Source organism: Drosophila montana, unplaced genomic scaffold (genome assembly GCF_035044405.1).
Source record: "Drosophila montana isolate Dmon_TW-CO22-7 unplaced genomic scaffold, ASM3504440v1 contig_920_1, whole genome shotgun sequence".
NCBI lineage: Eukaryota > Metazoa > Arthropoda > Insecta > Diptera > Drosophilidae > Drosophila > Drosophila montana.
The window spans coordinates 605,773-626,577 of record NW_026999206.1 but is presented as its reverse complement, the minus strand read 5'-3'; the positions used below and the strand labels follow the sequence as shown (position 1 = coordinate 626,577).

The window sequence follows — 20,805 nt, the reverse complement described above, 5'->3', positions numbered from 1 at the left end:
TTTGAGGATGGGATGACAAATACCAAAGTTCAATTTTATTATTAGCAACTCCGTTCCAACTCCCAGTCGGGCACTCTCAGCTAGAGTATTCTTGTCTTTATAGGTTTCACTTGCTTATCGATTATACAGAAGATAAGTCAATAATTACAATTATTATATAGAATATAGAAATTAGTCTGAAAGTCTGCAAAGAAATCAACTTAGACACAATAGTTGATCCTTCAAGAAGGTTAACTTGACTGTCTTGAGCTCTTGAATTATTGGTTTGGGCTGTGTGTGCTTTTCATTCGCATTGCATATCTATCTATCCATCTATCTATCTTGACCTTTGACCAAACGTATTTGAACAATATGAAAAACAACAACAACAAATACAACAAGCAAATCCGTTCTGAACCGAATCAACTGTAACGCAATTTGCAATTAATTTGTTGTTATTGCATTTTTAATAGTTGCAATTAAATGTGATAATTGTTAATTGCAACTTACTTTCTTCAAGCAAATGTATATACATATATATCTATATCTGTATCTGTATCTATATCTATATATATGTATATATGTATATTTATAGGTGTATATAGTTCTATAGCCTAGAGCTGAGCGCTTGAGGGTCGGCATTTACTGTGAATCTGACAATAATCAATTAGGCTTTCAATTTGTTTTGTTTTGTTGCGTTTTGTGTGGCGTGTTGGGCAATGGGTCGCTTATCGTAAACACCTGTAACCCCCGCTATATACCACCCCCCCCCACACACACACACACACACCGATCCGCACACCTTCTAAACTGCCCCTTAGCGGCAGTGTGTGGAAGTGCTTGAAATGCTAAATGTTTTTCAATTTTCGCCATTAAGACAAGCCTACAAATGCTTTATAAATTATGCCGGGCACGTTGACAGCTTCGTAATCGTAATCGTACCCATATATATATACATACATATATATGTTTACATATAACTATATATATGTATTTATATATATTGTTGTCTGTCTATAGCTTTGGCTGGCTCTGCCTGTGTATCCGTATCTGAGAATTGAAATCTGTATCTCTGGCTGTCTATGTATATTGCCGCTTTAATCGTGCTCAGATGGCATATTAATTCGATGCTGGCAACTGCCTACACTTGAGCTCACTTAACACACATCTCTGATCGCCCCGCACCGCCCCATCGCACACACACACACACACACACCATCTCTATAATTGTGGTGCGTGCCCGTAGTCACATAGACCACTTTGTCGTTTACATACCGACATCCTGATCGGCCACTCAACTATAATCGCTTAGCATTTTGTCATACATATATACATATTTATTTAGGCCATTTGGCTGTCACATTTCGCGTTTGATCACATGATCAGCAGCTCGTTCGAATTGGTTCCAAAGCTGCTCATGGAAATCCTGCTGGTTCCGAAATGGCGCAGTTGCCCTGCCAAAAGTAGTTCCCCTCGTGAATGCAAATGCTGAAATGATCTGTTTGTGTTAAATGCTGACTGCCGAACTAACTGCCGATTGACATGACACTTTAAGTGCATGCAACATGATGTTAGTGCTTTATAACGATCTTCGACGATCTGATCTTGATCTTCAAAATGCAATTAACATCTTGTGCTATCAGATCTGTGAATAAATTTTTATCTATATACATATATCACCTTGTGTTTAGCCAGGGAAGAACCATAGTTTCATTTGATCACATGTCGTTGTTCGGCTCTCAGTATAATAAATCAAAACAAGTAAGAGGTTCTAGTCGGGAGCTCCCGACTAGGGGATACCCTAAACCCTATTCTTCCCACGATAGGTATAAAATGAAAGATACTTGATATATATATACTATTCTAGAAGCTACATGTCAAGTTTGGTGACTCTAGCTCATATTATTTGCAGAAATTGCTCAAAAAACGGGATTTCGATATCGATTTTTATCGATTACTTGGAAACGGGACAAGTTATCGACTATCGGAAACAAACTCGATCTGCGCGGGGACTAGGAGGACCTACAGCTAAAATTTCAAGTCTCTAGCTCTTATAGGTTCTGAGATCCTTGCGTTCATACATACGGACGGACGAACGGACAGACGGACGGACAGACGGACAGACAGACGGACATGGCTAGATCGACTCGGCTATTGATGCTGATCAAGAATATATATACTTTATGGGGTCGAAGATGCTTCCTTCTGCCTGTTACATACATTTGCACAAATACATTATACCCCATTTACCCATTTTTAATGGGTTCAGGGTATAATTAAATCTAGTGAAAAGGCAAAATATAAGTATGCAGAAATTAGAATTGGGCACAGTTTCATTTTAGGGTAGAAATCGTTCTTAATAAAAGAAAAATATGTATATTTTTGCAGTTAATTTTCGAATTAAATAACTGAAATTTAACTAAGAATTAACGAGAAAGTAAGAATATCTTCGGCACGCCGAGATTTAATACGTTTTTCCAGATATGTGAGTAAATGCTGAGTTTGATTAAAATCCTTCTATTCACATTTCACGGCAATATTATATTGTCCTCTATAGGTGCATAAAAATGTAATCTTTAATTAAACTCTAAGCTAAATCTAAATAATATTATTCTATTGAGAGCTAAGGTTAGCTTAACTTTCGCTAGGCTTCGTTTTAGAGTATTTGGGCAAGGAATTGGGCAACTCATATTCTATGATCAGCAGACCTTGCTATCAGGAGTATGCTTCCAAACGACAAACCATCTCTTACTCGTTGGAAGTGGTTGAGAATTATAAGGAAGTTTGGCGAAACAACGTTCCTAGAGCATGCAACTTTATTCGCCCCCTTCGAAGCCCCCTGCTTATCAATTTGTTTTATTCAATCAACTCAAACGAATTGAACTTGTTGTTTTGTCATGAGATTGATGTAACTTTCTGGCTGATTTGGCAATGGCAGGTGTAATTGCAATTGCGATTCAGGTGTAGCCGAGTGGTTAATATCGCCTGAGAAGTCGAATGCGTGCGCACGAACCTCGAAACAGTTAGATGTTTGAATATGAGTCTTGTTATATGGAGACGTGTATAAACTGTATCCTAAATGGCTCGGCCAGATAATTAAAAGCGCACGGCACGAACGTGCGGCTAACCGCAAATGGACAACTGGACAAAGACGTCTGGCCCAGGGGAGGTGGAGGGGAGGAGGAGCGTATCGGGGGTGGTCAGGCGGACATGTGCATGATTACTGATTCAGGTAAATCCCTCACACGAATTCGGTACGGAAAAACGTGCGATCATCGGCGAAAGGTTGTCCTTCAGCACATTGAATAGAATAATTGAACCCGGAGACCCGGAAGAGAAAGCAAATGTGTTGGCAACATTGTTTTTTTTATATTTATGCTCACTCTCCCACTCTCTTTTGGAATCGTTTTCTATCGCCCAGAGAGCTGACCTGGTTTACATTCACTTTGTAATCCGTTGTGCGCACGTACACCCAAAAATAGCTCGTATGCATATTGTAGAGCTAGCTTGTTAATAATACTAGTTGTCTCTGAACAGGCCCATAATTCAAAGCAAGATAATGCAAAATACGCAATAATACTAAACTTCTAAAGCTTAACTGCCTCACATAGCTCATACCCTGTACACATATCGAAAAAAAAACAAGTAAGAGGTTCTAGTCGGGAGCTCCCGACTAGGGGATATCCTGAACCCTATTCTTCCCACGATAGGTATAAAATGAAAGATACTTGATATATACATATATACTATTCTAGAAGCTACATGTCAAGATTGGTGACTCTAGCTCATATTATTTGCAGAAATTGCTCAAAAAACAGGATTTCGATATCGATTTTTATCGATTACTTGGAAACGGGACAAGTTATCGACTGCGCGGGGACTAGGAGGACCTACAGCTAAAATTTCAAGTCTCTAGCTCTTATAGGTTCTGAGATCCTTGCGTTCATACATACTGACGGACGGACAGACAGACGGACTGACAGACGGACATGGCTAGATCGACTCGGCTATTGATGCTGATCAAGAATATATATACTTTATGGGATCGGAGATGCTTCCTTCTGCCTGTTACATACATTTGCACAAATAGAATATACCCTGTTTACCCGTTTTAAATGGGTTCAGGGTATAAATACTGTCCGAAAAGTGTGTACGAAATTACAGGCTGCAAACCCATCGGGTTTTGATGAACGGCCGTGTCGAACGAGTCGAAATTTGCTTGCACAAATCAAGCTGGGGCTCTATGGTAGCTAAAACTGGAAAAAAAAACGTTGTATGCAGCTGTTTCTATGCCATAGATCAAGTCCCTTTCAAACATTGTATATGGCCCAAAAAACCTGTTATGCATAGGAAAAGTTATAAATAATATGGAAATGAAATACAAACTAATTTTAGGGCTACAGTGCATTGTTTGTATTTTATTCGAAGAGTTTTTCTAAGCAGGCAATTGTAAATCGTAGGTTTACATAGATTATATATACTTCATGTATGTGCTTTATGCCTAAGGGCTTATTGCAGCTCATCAATGTATCTCTTATTTATTGAATAGCTTCCCTTAAATTTAAAAAATTTCCCAAAAATGCAGGAACTTCAAAGAAACAAAAATAACATAAAGTACAGGGTAGTTGATAGTCCCGCCTGCTTGGCTTAGCACTTTGATAGCACGAGCTGTTGAGTCACCGGGCGCAGTCATGCATTGATTCACAATGTTTATGCAAAATATGCTCAGTAAGTGTGAATGTGACTCACACAATGGCGACTTAAAGCTCACTCAAGTTTATGCTGGCGCACTGCTCTCTCTCTCTCTCTCTCTCTCTCTGCTTTGATTTGCTGCAAGCAGTTAGCTGCTTGTATGCCTCTCTATGCAAGTCTCATAGTTGCAGTTTGAGATTTAGTTTTAGTTAAATCTGTTACCTTACCCTGAACTTGACCAGCGCTTTCTTTGGGCCCGTTTAACAGCGGCTAATAACCTCAGGCCCCAGGCCAGTTGCACGCCCAGCTGTGTCCCCGGCCCACAGGCGCCTCAATGCCAAGTCCCATTGAACAACGGACTCCAGAGTCTCAGATAACGTGCCATATATGCACATGCCTATAAGCAATTGGTAATTGGGGACTGGTAGCTGGCAGCTGGGCAACGGGGGACCCGCTGGCTAGACGGGGGGATACAGGGTACGGGTTACGGGTTACGGGGAACGCGGACCGGAGACCCGGGCTATGGGCAACCGAATGCGTCGCATAGTATCGCGGCTCGCATATTAAATGCCGACATTTGCGCACAATATGAAAATGTTATTAAACCATAAATTATGTTTATTTATTTTTTTTATGTGATCGTTTCTATACCCTGGCACATGAGCAGGGTATAATAAAGTGTTGCACATTTGGGTAACAGGCAGCTCCGAGATCAAGATATATATATACAATATATATATGCATACTTTTGATCGGAATAAGGAGCTGAATCGATTAAAGTCCTGTTTTGATATTCAAAATCATTAAATATACATTTTTAGTTCCATTTTAATGTTTATTTCACGAGAATGTCAGTAAAGCTATTTAGAAGCGCACTGATCTGACATCAGATACAGTTACAGGGTATCTGCCAGTCGTGCCCTTCGCTCATATCACACTTGCTTATTTTTGGCTCGTGTTGTTGTTGTCGCTCGTCGTGCCCAAATGCGATCGCTGTGTTTTATGTATTGTACTTATTATTATTACCATTATTATTATTACTATTATAATTGTTATTGTTGTGGTTGTTGTTGTTGCTTTTTTTCATTATTATGATTTTTGCATAGCTTCTACTTTTGGGCAACATTTTGGGGCGAACGAAGGTCGTCGCTTGGGTTCTCTTAAATGGAACTGATTCGAAGAACCTTTAACACTCGAACAGAGGCGTGTGTGTAGGCGTGGTGGGCCTTGTAACTGCCTTGTAAATATCAACAATATCTTATCAATAAATCAGGTGCGAATTCGATAAACTCAGCTCTGAGAATTTCTTAACAAAACTATTATAACATGTAAACTAATGTCGCGAATTCTAATCCATATTATTGGATACTTAAGCCCTTACAATCGACACGATCCTCATTGTTGATCTTAGCTCAATGACACACCTGGCCAGCTCATCTTGCTAGGATAACAACGAGTTGTATATGCTTATTAGAATATTTCCATTCGGCTTAGACTTTACACGTTTTTATGACATTTTCTGAAACTTGAAATAGTTGTAAGTCGACTGATTTGTTTATTTTTTTTATTTTTAATTTTAATTTTTATTATCTTTTACACAATATTGAAGCTGATTGATGCGATTTGTTATTGTAGCTTTCGACTTTGAAACATTTCTGTTTGACGTTGTTCCAACGAATTTTGATGATGAGCCGTTCGCAACCAAACGGTTTGTCATCGCCAACAACCCCCACGGTTCGGACCGCCAGTCCACAGTTGCTGGTGCTTGGAATGGGACTTGGGCTGGGGCTGGGGCTGTGCCTGGGGCTGTCACACGTCGTCATGAGATCTCGGCGCAAGCAAAATTGGCTGCCAAATATGCGCAGCACGTTCGCCTCTGACGTCTGCGCCTGCGCCAAAGTAGAAGAGTTGCTCTGTCTCTGTCTCTCTCACAATAACCTGCCAGCCCATCATCCCCCTCTCTCTCTTCCTCTCTATCTCTCTCTCCGTCTCTGTGTGTGTATGTGTTCGCTTGCTCGCAACAACAAAATCCCCAAAGACGCAACACGAAAAATTGCCCGCATTGTTATTCGGTTTCAATTTCATTTCCGGTGGCAGGTAACTGGCGGCGCTTACACGCTGCTATACCATCTACATTATGACCATATACATACACGAACACACACACACACACACGCTCACAGAAAATATACTTAAAGGCGAATTCGGGTTCTGATTCATGTGTCTGCTGACATGTTGTCAGATCGAGCGCGTAGCATTCAAATAGCTGTTAACTAAGTACAGTAAAAATGTCGCATATGTAAGCAGTTCAATTAAGTTAGTCACCGCCGCCCGCCAACGCCAAAGCCATAGCCAAAGCCAAAGCCGGAGGCAACGCCTGCGTCGGCGCCGGCGCCTGCGTCTGCGACTGCGTTGCCAACGCCAACGTAAAAGTAAAAGTACCTTCGCCTGGATATGATGGGCAACTTTCAAACGGTTCTTGCTTACACTCATACATACATATGCAAACGCTTTCATTGTATCGATCATGTAAGCTGCTGAGGCTATGCACTTTCAAATAGCTCGGATTTGTCAAGCAGTGCAAGCCAAGCAGCTACAAAAACAACAGCAAGGGCAAAGGCTCATGCGCAACAGCAACGAGCGCAGCAGCGAACACAGCAGTGGACAGAGCAGCGGACGTAGCAGCAGCACAACAATAACAAATAATGCGCGCTGACGCCAACGCCCCCACAAAGAAGGCAACCTCTGTGATTAAATTTACGTTAACATGTTATGGACCAAGCTTGAGACGAGCTTGAGTTTTTTTTTCTTCGTATTTTGTTGTTTTTTTTGTTGCTTGTAATCCCAGCCCGGCTCGGCTTTTGTGCATTTAAAACAAAAAGCGCCGCACGCAGTCAGGCAACATTCATTCATGCACGAGCACACGATCTGAGCGCTTAGAACAGCGGCAGAGCGCAAAAGCAAGCAAAAGAGACAACAACAGCAACAACAAGAAGAGTAACAGCGACGACGACGTCGACGACGAGAGCAGCAGCAGCAGTAGCCGTAACAGCAGCAACAGCAGCAGCGACGACGACGACGACGACGACGACGAGGCGCATACGAAGCAAACGACAGACTTGAGCAAAAAGCTTAGCACTTGGCTGCTGGAGCTTCATTCTCGAGTTGCGGTTCAGCGGCTAAACAACACGAAGGTGTTTGAAAAAAAACACACAGAACATATTAAAAAAAAAAGAAAGAAGCACGCGCTTCAAGCAGTGCAAGCAGACAACGGCAGTCGGCAAGCAGTGGAGTAGTGCGTGGGCGAATATTTTAATTGCAATTTTGTGCAAAAAAACAAACAAAAGAACAAAGAATTTTGTCAATTATCATATATTTATTGGTAATATTGAATTGAATACGCGATAAACTATTATGCCTTCGGCCGCATTCGTTTTGGAGCATTTAATTGCGGCACAAACGCGACTGGACGACGAGGCAGCAACAGCAGCGGCTAAGCTGGCAACAACAACAACAACAATTAAAACAACAACAATTAAAACAACAACAATCAAAACAACGGTAGCCAAAGAGAAGAAATTGCTGTCGGTCTTTAAGAAATTTGTGCAATAAAAAACAAGAAACATTTTAAACATATGCAAAGCATTTAATTTTCTTATTAGAACTAAAGCAACAACAACTTGTTGTTTTTATACAAAGTGTATACATATGTGTGCGTGATTTGCCGAGCTAGTTGTTACATAAAACAACAATAAACAACAATATTAAGAGCTTAAGCACATAACGCGTTTTTTCCAACGTAAAAGTTTTCGCAATTTGTTGCCTTTTTTTTCTCGTATTTATTTATTGCATTTTTGTTAAATATTTTTTTATGGTGTTTTTTTTTTTCCGCTGTCTAAACAAGTGTTGAGAAAGTTGCATTGACAACAAAGTGCACTAAATCAAACAAACAAACTTAATTCAATTAAACAACAACAGCAACAAAATGCTATTCAACAAGTGTCTCGAGAAACTGTCCAATTCGCTGGGACATGTTGTTAATCACAAGCTGCAGGAGAAGCACGTCTACAACAGCAACAACAGCCACACAACTAACAACGACAACGACACAAACAACAACAACAACAACAACAGTGTGTACAACATGCAACGCAACTTTGAATACGAACGCGCCATACAGGCGCACTATGGCAACGGCAGGACGCGCAGCAACTCAAAGTCCAAGGCCAGCAAAGGTCACAAGTCAAAGGCAACAGGCACGGCCGCAACGACAACAGCAACAGCAACAACAACAAACACAGGCGAGTGCAAAAATTGCATGAGCAACGATGAGCTGGCCATGATCATCAGAGGCGTTGCCCACAACAACAACAACAACAACAACAAGCACAAGTACAGCAGGGCGAACAGACGTCGCACCAGCACCTACACAGGCGCCTCCTCTAGCTGCTCCTCGACGGAGTCGCTGCACCTGCAGCTGGCGATGGCGCCGCGCGGCAGCAACAGCAGCGGCAGCAGCAGCAGCAATAATAGCAGCGACGGCCACGCCTACTCATCCTATCCGGTAACGCCCACATCGTGGTCTGCGTCGCCGCCCAGCTTTGGCCAAAGCTTTGGCGGCTCCAGCGGCACACTGGCGCTCCTGGCGGCCATGCGTGTGCAACTCTACGGCTACACGTAAGTCACAATAGGCGACGAAAAGCGATAAGAAACGCGAGAGAAATGAAAAGCGAACGCGTTTTAAGTCGCGCGCGTCATACACACATTTTTTAATATTAATTTTTATAATTAAGTGTTTTTTTTTTTGTTGGCCTGAAGCTGTTTGAGGCGCGTGCGAGCCACAAATTAATAATTGTTTTTGTTGTTGTTGTTGTTGCTTTGGCATTAACAACAATCTAATAAGCAACAACAACAACAACGAGAACAACGCGAACAACAAATTGTCATGTGCCTAAAATTGCCACGCAAATGAATAAATATTTAAGCTAAACATTAAAATGAGTGGGGCTAGTGACATTCTAATAGATATATGTGTGACACACACACACACACACACCTATATATCTATATTATATATATATGTACGTATATGGCAGCTAGAAGTAAACAAACGCCTGCGCGCATATTTGGTGCTTTCTTGTTTATATTTATGATTTGAATGGCATTCAATATGATTGACAGCCAGATTTTGGGCCCGCAGAGGCGGGCCTTAAGGCGGGCATGCCCCTTGCCTGAATTACAAGCATTACAGAGTATTCTGCTCGGAGTCTTCTTCTCCTCTTCCCCGTCTAAAGACATCTATTCTAAACTAGCAAGTAGATAATCTTAGTCTCTGGTTTTAGTTTGTATTCGCTTTCGTACTTATAGACTTGACATACTATAGAGTATAAACTATCAACCAAGTTACTAAGAATTACTTTAAACTTTTCAAAAGCTTAGCCAAGGCGACTTTGGGCTCAAGTTCTTTATGCATTTACCTGAGTACAGTAAAAGCTCCCGTAGACGAACCGTCAATGTCGCGCTGTGTTTGTTGGTTTCTCTGAGAATTTGTTGGGTTCAAAAGTCGTCCATTAATTCTTATTTAATGTCATTTCTACTCAATTCAAGCTGCTCTACTCTCGCCCTATTATCATCTCTTAATATTCTTACTTTTGATACACATAATTTAGCAACTGATTAAACTGAGCCCTAATCCAACAATTAGTTTAAATGTTGTGCTTATCAATTCGATAGTCAATCAATTGTTGCTCAATCAATTTGATTGTCAATCAGCAAGAGTGCCGAAATTCGTTGCCTATTGATTGGCCTACAGGGCATCTGCTCGTCGAGCTCTCTGTCGGATTTGTTTTTAATCTTTTCATTTCTTATTGATTTTTGCATTTAGAGGCTGCGTGCTGCGACGAAGTTCTAATGAAATAATCCACGCCATTTAGCGCACCGAATTCCGCTCACTCGTAAATAGCTGAGCACACAGGCGGCTATATAAATCAGATACAAACAGAACGTACCGGGAACTCTATCTGTCGCAGGCTCAACACGCCCCCCCCCCCCCCCCCCCACAATGCTGTGCAAACTCTTTGCTTATCTTTTTGTTTGCCAATCCCAACCACAGATGTCGCGTTCAATTCTTTGCGCTGTCTCGTCTCGTCGCTGTTTGTGTTAATCACAGTCACACACACACGTGTCTGTGCGTGCGTGTGTGTGTGTGTGTGCAAACTCTTTTGCATTAGATAAAAAAAAGAAGCATCATTTGATACAGCTAGTGCCAAGTACTTTGTGGCATTATTAGCCCACATTCTCGCTTGCTTTCGATACGCAAATATATATATATATATATATATATATATATATATATATATGTGTGTATATACTAGAATAATGGACGAACCATGAACAAACAGCCAAAGCTCGTGCAAATCTGATGAGATTTGACCAAGTTATGGGGTTGGGAAATTTTGACCTATGTCTATATAGGATGTTTGAGGGTACCATTTTATCACTTGAATTTCGACCAAAATTAATGTTGTCCGATTTAGATGCCAAATTGATTTTGTATATATGTATGTACATATGTATGAATGTGTATATATATGCATGCATGTATGAATAAATTAATCTATGTATATGTTGATATATTTTTGTATGTATGTATGGGTGTGTGAATGTGTGTGTATGTGTGTGCGTATGTATGTATGCATGTAAATTGTCTTATAAAATACCAATAGCAGACCAATTTGTCTTGTTGCGCGGCAAATTTAAATAAGAAAAACGTATTTATTAAGGCTGCCCTCCTCCTCGATTCTCATAAATCTAAGTAAGGCCTGCATGCTTCTCCTATGAATGAGGTGCAGGCGGCTTCAACGCTGGAAGCTGAGGAGCCGGAGGAGGATGGCGGAGGAGCACCAATGGGGCGGAGCAGGAGGCGTATGTTTGGAGGTTTGGAGGTATGTAGTTATGTAGTTATGTGGGTATGTAGGTATGTATGTATGTATGTATGTATGTATGTATGTATGTACATATGTGACATTATTGGGCATAATGCTAAACTCCTTGCATTCTTCTAAAGGCCACACAGTTCTTCTACAGGAACTTAACCAGCCTAAGTACAGTTTTCTCACCTCCATGGTCACTTTATTCTAACTGCCATCTTGTATTTCTTGTATATCGGCCAGGTTTCTCAAACAGACTCTTTTTACTCTTTTATTATTGTCCCAGCCTAAAAATACAATGTTCACCTCCATGGTCAATTTTTTTTTTTCAGAAAAAACAGAATTTAAAACTAGTTTTCGATAGATTCTAAACATATAAATATCAGTTCTTCAACTGCTGCTGCCTTGAACATCAAAAGACACAATATCAACTCCATGGTCACTTTATTCTACAGAAAATCAGCATTCAATATGAATTTTCGATAGAATCTGTTGTTACAATTATCAGTTTCTCTATTGCATTCCTCCCAACTAAAATAACAACAATTTTCACCTCCATGTTCATTTTTGTTCTACATTAGAAATCGTAATCAAAACTATTTATCGATAGATTCTCGTTACGTATAATTATCGGTTCTTCTAAAGCTGTTTCTTTAGAACTTTTCCATCGAAACTCTAGATATTATTCACAACTCTTTCCAAATAATTTTGCCCCAATTAATAAACATACAATTTTCACCTCCATGTTCACTTTTATTCTAATAAAAGAATTGATATTCAAAACTATTTATCGATAGATTTTTTTACGATAATTATCGGTTCCTTTGAGCTGTTTCTTTACAACTTTTCGATAGAAACTGTAGATATTATAAACAGCTCTTCCCAAATAATTTTGCCCCAAATAATAAACATACCATTTTCACCTCCACGTTCACTTTTACACACTCCATGTCACCTCCATGGTCACTTTATGGTGCTTCCGTAATCGCCATCAGTTGATTAAACGAACAGCTTTAGCCCACTCCAACCCCCCACCCCCACCCCCCCTTCTCCACCCCTCACACACACACACACACACACACACACAGTGGGCCATTTCGCTGTTTACCGTTAGAGTGCGGCGTGTCCCAATTAACAGCGTGCACACAGTGTGCCCAACCTAATGCCAACAGCCCCCCATTTTAACTGCCCTCCACCACCCTCCACCCTCCCCCCCCCCCTTTTGGCTGGTTTTGCTTGACAGCTTCAAGTGCAGTCTGTCAAATGTAAATTGTTTTACATTTTGTTAACTAACTACGCGAATTTTTAATGGTTGCGGGCTGTGTTTTCTTTTCGTTTATTTATTATTATTATTTTTAATTTATTTTTTTTTTGTTTGCATATTTCCGTTAAATGCATTGCAAAACGACAGCAACAACTGCCACAGGGTTTTCCTTGTTGTTGTTGGCTTAATATGATTTTGCTAAGCAAATAAATAAATGTTTTAATTTGCGCAAAATTCAATATGCAAAAAAAAAAAAAAACTAATTTAATGAGCTTTTTTTTTCGTTTTGTGTTTCATTTATCGTGGGGCTAGCCCCACGTTTTGTGTACTCTAGCGGGTTCACCGAGCTACGAGCAGAGCTCGGAGAGATCTCTGCGCATTGAAAATTGAAAATGGGCAAAAGGGGTATATTGGCAGAAGGCATTCTCCAACGTTTCTTTCATTTATTTCCATAATATCGATTAATATTGATCTTGAAATATCTTATATAAAGTTGGTTGAACTTATTACGCAAAGTTCGAACGAACTTGCGAGAGCTGAAAATGTAAAACGAATAAAGATCGGATCATAAGCACCGAAGTTAATCAAGATTGCATATATCCCGAGCGGAAATATATATAATATACTATATGCCTGTCTATATGTAGATGTGTCTATGTGTATAGGATAAACTCAACCTTTGCCTGGGCTTAGGGTATCTGCTAGTCGAGCGACTTCTGGCTTTTCTTTTTTGCTGTGTTACGGCATGCCATGGAATCAGTTTTAATGCCCGCCTTATTTGTAAAGGGCCATTAAATTTACGAGCTTACAGCCTGCACTTGAAATGGAAATTGCCTTCAGCGAGAACAGACCACCCAACCGCCCAACCCCCCCAACCCCCCAAAACCACCAAACCCACCAACCCACCAACCCCACTCCACTGCCTCCCCCTCTCGTCAGCTAGAGTACAGTCTACACCAAAATATGTCCAGCCTCCAGCCTCCAGTTGTCAGATTTGAGCTCTTGACTCGCAGCTCGTTTTGCAGGTGCGTTGGCACACAAAATTATCAACTTGTGACAAATGTTAATTTATGCGATGTACGATATATTTGTTTATCAAAAATATTCATATATATATATATGCATATATGTGTGTGTGTGTGTATACATAATTATGTGAATATATTTTTGCGCTGAGCTGTTTGTTGACCTTTTTGGTAGCGTTTCATGAATGGCCAACAGGTTCAGCTTTAAGATGCTCGAGATACAATTCCTGTCCAGCTGATTTCCTGTGCGTAACTGTAATAACTGTAATAATGCAACGGTCATGGCTGCATAAAGCACGACTTGCAGATGCCCTATAAAATGCTAAAGCCGCCAGATCTTGTCAGCAGATTAAACTGGCCCTCTTTTACAGGGTATACATGCAATTTCACAACAGTCTGTGCTGCCAGAAACCAACTTGATGAAAGTCTCCAAATAAAAAACGACGTTTTATTAAAGTGAAAAGTAATTGCAGCTGAGAAATTAAACAGTTATGCCGTTAACGCATCTGCTTTAGCCACCAGTCGGCCAGGAATAAAAGCTATACTAGATACAATAAAAGTCGACACTAAGAAAGGTGCTAATTGCTCTGTTGACTGTTGACTGGTTGCTGCTGGCGGCGGCTGCCCCAAAAGCCAAGTCGATTGTGTTGAATCACAGTGCAAAAACACAGAGAACAACGGCAACAGCAACAAATCAACAAAAACAAGAAATTTAAATAATGCGCAGTCACATACATACATAATATATATAGATATATATATATATATATATATATGTAGATATAGATATACTATATAGTCGACAGACGTTAGAGATTGTCGAAGTATGAATCCTCTGGAAATTACGCACCAGAGAGCTGCCAGAAATTCCGCTCGCTGACAGAAAGCTGACTGCTGTGGCAGCATTAGCCATTGGCCAGTGTTGCGCAAGCGCTTGGCATGCATTTCATGTTTCATTTGCATTTGGGAAACATCAGCAACAAATCGCAAAATAATGCCAAAATGATGCCAAAATGACAACTTTATTAAGTTAATAGCTTGGATGAGCTTGCAATTTGCCTGGATAAGTACGACTTATTACAAAACTATCGTTAATCGAACTATCGACAGTGTCGATTCAATGCCATTTCCGGTGCTAAAAATAACATAAACATGACGAACTCTTATCCCTATCATTCCGGCCGAAACACCTTGAATATGTAACGATCAGACATTGAAATGCACGATATATGTATATATACACATACATATGTACATATATCTGTGTGAGCCTACGATCTAATGTAAAGTCAATTATTTATATGACTTTATAGCTATTAATAGCACTCGCATACTTACATGCGGAAGATAGAATCGATAATCGATCGTTAGAGAGAGGAGGGGAACTACTCTCTACATAAATATGCATGCTTGCACACGCTCTTAGACATAAGGCATGAGTTCGCAGCCGTGTTTTATGATAACTATGACCCCAAAATCAATAACAACAGCAATGGAGAGAACAGGCGGGCAGTTAAATTGAAACCGGCTTAAGGACAAATGCGATTGATTTGTGGGCTTATTGTGTGTGCCTCTCCTCTGCTCGATTTACGAGATGCCGTCGAACTCTACAAGTGCTAAAAACTAGATGACGTTGACTCCGGCCATAACAACTACAACTGATTCGACTAACTGAAACTGAAACTGAAACTTAAATTTCTGAATACTACTCTACTATTCTGTTCTGTTCTGTTCTGTTTTGTACTGTCTTGCTCGCATTCAAATTCAAAGCAAGTTTTTTGAGTTAGTGTTATTTATGCAAATGAGAAGCGCTGCGAGCCAACAACAAACAAATTTCAAAGCCAATTTAAGCAACAGCAAAAAATGAAAAACAAAACAAAAAACAAATCCGAAGGTGTCAGAACCACAGCTGAAAAGAGATACTCTGTAAACTGTCTTGTGACTGGCTCAAATTAGTGTGCATAACTAGTTTATAAAACGTAAAACCACACGAAAAACATCAACAAAAATTAACCCATCTTAAAAATTGTATTTGATATAAGTCAAAATTAAACTTGAGCCAGGTGGAAAGCAACAAAGGCGTGGCAATAAGAAATTATTTGCGTATGCTCTGCACAAACCGAATATTCTTTTCTAATAGAGCATTTCCAGCAAGACAACGCCTCGCACTGCTTGCCATCGGAACTGCTTGGCGCTGTCGGCGCCACTTGTCAAGCAGTGCATTTGAAATAGCTTTCAATTAGACGTCGCCAGCAACAGCAACAACTTTTTGATGGCTCTTGCTTTCTGTGTCAACTGTTTAAGGCTGTTGCGTACATAGATGCACATTTATATACATATATATACATATATAGATATATATATATACACGTATATATTTATATATAAGCACATTTATTTAGTCTATGTCCATGTCCAACTGGCCTGGCCAGGCGACAACGTTAAAGCCTTATACGTTAGCTCAAAGCAACAGCAACAACTTGCACTTTTGTCGTTGTTGCTGTTGTTGCTGTTTGCCTTGCATTTGTCTGTTTTCTTCGCATTTTGCTGGTGTTGTGCATTTTTGCGCTCGTATGCGATGCGATTGAATTCGATTTGTATTCGTTTTTGTTTTCGTTTTCGTTTTTGTGTATTCGTGTATTCGTGTTTGATTTCCTACTGGTTGCTCGTCGCTGTTGTCGGCATCGTTTTGAGCTGTTGCTGTCATTTGGCACACATGCCTGCAATTTGTGCAGTTCATAGCCGCATTTCAAGCGCGCACGTACAACAAAAGTCAGCCGGCCAGCTACCGAGTCAGTCCAGCGGGAGTCAGTGGCAGTCAGACAGTCAGTCAGTCGGTTAGCTGCAGTCGGAAACAGCTGCTTAAGCTAAATACACGCGTAACTATACAAATTGATAATGCTTATGGCAACAAACTAAATAGTCTAATATGCATTTACTTAATTTTTTATTTATCATTGCAGATGGTTTCACGGCAATCTTTCTGGCAAAGAAGCTGAAAAATTGATATTGGAGCGTGGCAAGAATGGTTCATTTCTCGTGCGTGAATCTCAAAGTAAACCTGGTGATTTTGTCCTATCCGTGCGTACAGACGATAAAGTGACGCATGTCATGATTAGATGGCAGGTAAGTGCCAAAACTTGACAGCAGCTCGACCTGCTGCCCCCAAGTGCTGTTCTTACTAATAGTGGCCAATACTGAATGCAAATGCAAATCGATTTGTGTGCTCGACAACAACTACTAACTACACAGCAGAAACTACAACAATAATAGCCAAGACAAGTAATGTAAATGACGACTGACTGGCCGTAAAGTTCCTCATCGCTTGACCTTGAATTAGTTGTGTGTAGCTGCATATATGTATATACATGTATATATATATATATACAGGCATGTGTCAGCGGCATGTGTATGTGTTCAGTCTGTGTGTGTGCTGTAAATGCACTTAGCTGTGTTTACATATTTGGTTATTGTCATCACATTTCAATAATTTTGTTTCACGCCTATTTCGCGCTGGTGGCGTATGCGTAATACTCAAATGCACTGCTTTCATATGTGCACTGCTTGGCACCTAGGCAGGCAACTGCCAAGTCGCCGTTATTCAAGGAACTGCCGATAATGTTGCTGCAGCAGCGCACTGCTTGCCAACAGGCTTACAACTGTTAAGTCTCTGTTATATTGCTCTGATCAGGCTATGTTATTTACAGACTTAATTAGCTGATCTAATTTATTATCCTGTCAATATATTTGCAACATTATGACTACTCGCTCAGTTAGCTAGTTGCCTTGATTAATTGCTGAAAGTTTAAATAATTATACATGTAGAAATTCCCGATTCATTTGTGGGATTTACATGCCTTCAAAAAACACAATGCATGCATTATAGCAAGCATATCTTTAACTAGTCATGTTTTTTTTTTTCATAGTAATCTTTTCTTATCGGGGACTTACAGCTAACCTAAATTATTTAATTTATTTTTAGAAACTGATTATATTTTTTACACAGATTTAGAAAAATAATCAGAATGTACTTCAAAACTAATGTAGGCATGGGATTTTTTATATTTTGCTCCCCCTAAACATGACAATCCCATGTATTTGTCAATTTGCTGAATTCTAAACGGCATATTGTAATATACTAACTACAGTAAATCCCCACAAAAACTATTGATTGTTGTTGTTGTTGTTGTTTGTTTTCTGTTGCTGTGGCTGTTGCTATTTGACGCCATTTGGAATAATGTGATTTACATGACCGGTTGGGCTTTACTTCAATTTGACATTGCGGTCACGTTTGCACTTTTATTAGCTAATTTTGTAGCGTTTTTCAATTTCGATTTTATTGCTACAGCTCAAGTTGCTAGCGACTACCCTAGAATTAGGCAGCCAGCTAAGGGTATGCTGATGTTTCTTGTAATTTTCAAGGCTGTTAATTGCAGCATTTTTCCGTTAAACATTTAGTTGGGAGCTGAAAGAGCTTTGACAGGAACTTAACAAAGCGTGCTTTAGGAATAACTATATATATTAATATATTCTTTTCATAGAATATTAAAATTTGATCTGTGTATATCTATATAATTTGCATCCATTTGTGTACATTAAAGTCTTAAATTCTCGGTAGTCGTATATCGGCAGTGATATTCAGTAGGATGTATCACAGGCTCTTCGATCGATAGCTATTTGTCATCAGTATGCATTTAACACTGATGACCGTTAGTTAACATGCCAATGTTAGCCAACATCGTCAGTGAACTGCTTTCTTAACATTTAAGCAGTAATTGGATGAGAGAACTGCTTTCAACTGATTCTTCACATTATCTGTTGCAGGATAAAAAGTACGACGTTGGCGGTGGTGAATCGTTTGCAACCCTCTCGGAACTGATCGAGCACTACAAACGCCATCCAATGGTGGAGACTTGCGGCACAGTGGTGCATTTGCGCCAACCATTCAATGCGACGCGAATAACAGCCGCTGGCATCAATGCACGAGTTGAACAGCTGGTAAAGGTAAGTCAGATAGTTGATCAGTCAATAGCAGAAGGAAAGATCGAAACTAACGTAACTTCACTTCCTCCTTTACGGCAGGGCGGTTTCTGGGAGGAGTTTGAGTCGCTGCAACAGGACAGTCGTGACACATTCTCGCGCCACGAGGGCTACAAGGATGAGAATCGGCTAAAGAATCGCTACCGCAACATATTGCCCTGTAAGCAAATGCTCCATCTACGCTCTAGATGCATGTTTGTTAACTAGTCTCGTCCCCTCTCGTTCCCCTTCTTTGCAGACGATCACACGCGCGTCAAGCTGCAGGATGTGGAGCGGAATGCACCGGGCGCCGAGTACATAAACGCCAACTATATACGTTTACCCACCGATGGCGATCTCTATAACATGAGCAGCTCCTCGGAGAGCCTCAATAGCACGGTAGCCGCGTGTCCGGCCTGTACCGCAGCCCAAACGCAACGCAATTGCCCCAACTGTCATCTGCTGAACAAGACGTGTGTCAAGTGTGCGGTCAAATCGGCCACGCTGCCCACAAACTGTGCCACCTGCAATCGCAAATCGGATTCGCTGAGCAAGCACAAGCGCAGCGAATCGATGTCAGCCTCGGCGAATGCCTCTGCAGCGGGCACCGGACCGGGAACGCCGACCGCCGCTGGGAACACATCGGCAGCGGCGGCTCTCAACGGGTGCCTGGCTGTGCTGCTGAAGAAGCACTGCGGAGATGCCTCGCCGCCGCCATCGACATCGTCATCGTGCAGCGGCCCCTTGACGGGCTCACTGCTGAATGGCGAGGGAAATCTGTTCAAGACGTACATCGCGACCCAGGGCTGCTTGGCCAACACGAAGACGGACTTCTGGAACATGATCTGGCAGGAGAATACGCGCGTCATTGTCATGACCACCAAGGAAATTGAGCGCGGCAAAACCAAGTGCGAACGCTATTGGCCCGATGAGGGGCAATGCAAGCAATTCGGTCACGCCAAGGTGCACTGCATCAAGGAGAACTCTACCAATGATTATACGCTGCGCGAGTTTCTCTTCTCGTGGCGCGACAAGCCCGAGCGACGCATCTATCACTATCATTTCCAAGTGTGGCCCGATCACGGCGTGCCTGCTGATCCTGGCTGTGTGCTCAACTTCCTGCAGGATGTCAACACCAAACAGAGCAGTCTGGCCCAGGCCGGCGAGAAGCCGGTAAGTAACAAAATACACAATCAGATTATTTTCATTATCGAAACTCACACTCTCTCTCTCTCTCTCTCTCTCTCTCCGTCTCTCCGTCTCTCTTCCTTCTTAGGGTCCCATTTGTGTGCACTGCTCGGCGGGCATCGGACGCACAGGCACATTTATTGTGATCGACATGATTCTGGATCAGATAGTGCGCAATGGTAAGCAGTATATAAATAGCATAACATCCACTTTAACAGCTCTATGTCACCCATTAACATTGACTGCTTTATTAGCAGCATAAATGTTACAGTTACGGAACTTAACATAGATCGGTTAATGTTAATTTTATGATATTTGCTTTAAATATGCCTAAAAGTTTGTTTATAAACAGTTAGGAAGGCTATATAACAGGCGTTAGTTGCTGTTTAACCTCTGCTACGGCGGCTTAACATCATGCAGCGATGAGTGTATAAAATGTAAAAAACATTTAATTTACTTCACTTTCGAGGGGTAGGGACAGTAAGACATATGCTAACATAAAGTATAAATATTACGGCAACCGTTGCAGAGCTGTTAGTCAAATGTTATCTCAATTTATGTCATTTTAACATTACAGTAACAGCGCAACATATGTAGCTGCCCAGTATATGTTATTAGCAGAGCTGTTATGAGCTAACATCTTAATGTAAAATGTGTTAATGTTAGTATACACTAACAGCTGCTTAAAGCAATGTTAGAATGTTAGCGG

General features: G+C 40.8%; 1 protein-coding gene across 3 annotated transcripts in view; it reads left to right on the top strand.

The window, feature by feature from the left end:
- Nucleotides 1-20,805, top strand: part of csw (corkscrew) — a 28,228-nt gene that overhangs the window by 6,059 nt on the left and 1,364 nt on the right. For 2 of the 3 annotated variants that reach the window (XM_064699407.1, XM_064699406.1), the window contains exons 4-8: nt 16,853-17,015; nt 18,714-18,893; nt 18,972-19,089; nt 19,168-20,081; nt 20,185-20,275. In XM_064699407.1, coding sequence (XP_064555477.1) covers nt 16,853-17,015; nt 18,714-18,893; nt 18,972-19,089; nt 19,168-20,081; nt 20,185-20,275 — 1,466 coding nt within the window. Of the gene's footprint in view, nt 1-8,630; nt 9,349-16,852; nt 17,016-18,713; nt 18,894-18,971; nt 19,090-19,167; nt 20,082-20,184; nt 20,276-20,805 lie in introns of those variants that run through there. The other variant, XM_064699405.1, reaches the window with a different exon arrangement.